The sequence below is a fragment of the Plasmodium gaboni genome, chromosome 11, assembly GCF_001602025.1.
Source record: "Plasmodium gaboni strain SY75 chromosome 11, whole genome shotgun sequence".
Classification (NCBI taxonomy): domain Eukaryota; phylum Apicomplexa; class Aconoidasida; order Haemosporida; family Plasmodiidae; genus Plasmodium; species Plasmodium gaboni.
The window spans coordinates 1213011-1215510 of record NC_031491.1 but is presented as its reverse complement, the minus strand read 5'-3'; the positions used below and the strand labels follow the sequence as shown (position 1 = coordinate 1215510).

The window sequence follows — 2500 nt, the reverse complement described above, 5'->3', positions numbered from 1 at the left end:
ATGAAAGTAATATTAAAAAAGAGAAATGGAAAATATATAGACTGTTTTGATTTGAGTCCTTCAACAACTGTTGATCAATTTAAAGAAATTTATTACAAAAAATGTAAAGAAATAAATTGAAATTTATAAATACATAAAAATTTATGTGTATATATTTATATAAAATTAACATATGTGTTGACAATCTAAATTTATAAATTATTATCTTTATAAAAGGAGATATAATATATAAATATTATTTTATTTATTTTAAAAAAATTTTTTTAGATCATTATTATCCAGAAAGGCAAAAATGGAATTTAGATTCAGGTAAATAATAATAAATACGCAAAAAAAAAAAAAAAAAAAAAAAAAAAAAAAAAAAAAAAAAAAAAAAAAAAAAAAAAAAAAAAAAAAAAAAAAAGTCATTTTTGAAACCATGAGAAAATATATGAATTTTTTTTTTTTTTTTTTTTTTTTGTTAATTGATTAAAAAGAGACATATAAATAATAATATTTTTTGTTATGTATTTATTATACATTTAATTTTGTTAAATAAATAAATATATATATATATATATATATATATATGTGCATAAACGAGTAAATATATTTCCATATATAATACATAAAATTTTACCTTTTTAAAGCCGCTGGAAAAACATTAATAAGTGGAACATTAAATGAAAATGGAATAAAAGACAGTGATATATTAATATTTAAAGATTTAGGTAAAATATATGTGAAAAGAATTAATAATAAATGTATTAATTATTATACATATATATATATATATATATATATTTATTTATTTATTTACTTTTTATTATAGGGGTACAAATATCGTGGCGACTTGTTTATGTTATAGAATATTTGGGACCAATTATTATTTTCCCCTTTTTTTATTTTTGTGATAAATATGTGTATTCACATACAAATAAGAATAAGCATATTATACAAATGTAATTTTTTTTTTTTTTTTTTTTTATTATTATATTAATTTTATGTGCAATTATAATATATATGCATAATTTATATATTTTATTTTCTCAGATTTTCCCTGTGGTTTTTATTATTTCATTTTATAAAAAGAGAGTTTGAATCTTTATTTATTCATCGATTTAGTAATGCTACAATGCCAATAATTAGGGTTCCCATAAATTGTGGTCATTATTGGTAATAAGAACTTATAAACCCACAAAAATAATGTTAATACATATATTAACATATATATATATATATATATATATATATATATATATATATATGTAATTTTTTTTTTTTATAGGATATTATGTGGTGTTAGCATTGGATACTATTTATTTCATCCATTATATAAGCCGTATGATATTGAATCCAAACCATATTGTGTGTACGGCCTTTTTTTTGTGTTATTAGTAATTAAATATATAAAGAGAAAAAATATATAAAATTTAAAACAATAAACTAAATTTTATCGCCTTCTGAAATATATTATTTATATATTTATATATGTTTGTATGTGCAACATGTTTCTTCTTATTTGTATTGTACAGATTTTAGAATTCCTGAATTTAAAATGCCACTTGATATTAAGAAATTTAAGACCAAGAGGTAAAATGCAATGTAAAAAAAAAAAAAAAAAAAAATATTGAAATGTTGAAATACGAAAAGCTAAAAGTGGCTTATTAGGTAAATAAATTATGTCATGTTATCATATATATATATTTTTTTTTTGTTTTAATTTTTTTTTCTTTTTTCGAAGGTACGAAAAATAGAGGGATACCTCATGGTTATGGCTTTAATCATATATCATGTGCCAATTATTTTTATGAATCATTAATATGGATTATATTTTCATTGATTACAAATACATTGACAGGTAAGATAATAAAAAAAAAAAAAAAAAAAAAAAAATGAAATTCTAAATATAATTATTATTGAAATGTTGCATATTTAAAAATTCGTTATGTATATATATATATATATATATATATAATATATATGTGTATATATTTTTTCTTTTTATAGGTTATGTTTTTAGCTTTGTTGCTACCACACAAATGACCATATGGGCTCTTAAGAAACACAAAAATTATAAAAGAGAATTTCCTAACTACCCAAGGTAAATATATATATTATACATTTAACATACAATATGTAATTTTTTTTTTGTTCTATTCTTATTTGTAAATTTTTTATTAATATATTAAATTTTTTTCATAACTTCTTTTAGGAATAGGAAGGCAATATTTCCATATATCTTATGAAATCCATGAAAAAAAAAAAAAAAAAAAAAAAAAAATTATCCATTTATAAACATATTGTTTTTTTTCTTTTTTTTTTTTTTTTTTTTTTTTTTTTTTTTCTTCCTTTTGTTTTGTCTTAATTTATTTTTAAGTAAAAATTCATTTTAATAAAAAATGTAAAGTTCATGTGAAAAATATTAAAAAATGAATCAATATATTTATATATTTAATTTATTTAAAAAAAAAGAAAAAAATTTTCTTTTCACTTTTTTTATTATTATGCACTTTTTAAT

At 17.2% G+C, this 2500-nt stretch overlaps 1 protein-coding gene across 1 annotated transcript; it reads left to right on the top strand.

The window, feature by feature from the left end:
* PGSY75_1135900 (putative 3-oxo-5-alpha-steroid 4-dehydrogenase) lies at positions 1 to 2228 on the top strand (the record flags this gene model as incomplete). The annotated part of the gene is made up of 10 exons (XM_018786478.1): positions 1 to 103; positions 268 to 309; positions 630 to 710; positions 812 to 941; positions 1033 to 1155; positions 1268 to 1376; positions 1515 to 1572; positions 1724 to 1840; positions 1990 to 2083; positions 2195 to 2228. The coding sequence occupies 10 exons, from the start codon at positions 1 to 3 to the stop codon at positions 2226 to 2228; spliced, it is 891 nt and encodes a 296-aa protein (XP_018641273.1).
* Between the last annotated feature and the right edge of the window lie 272 nt (positions 2229 to 2500).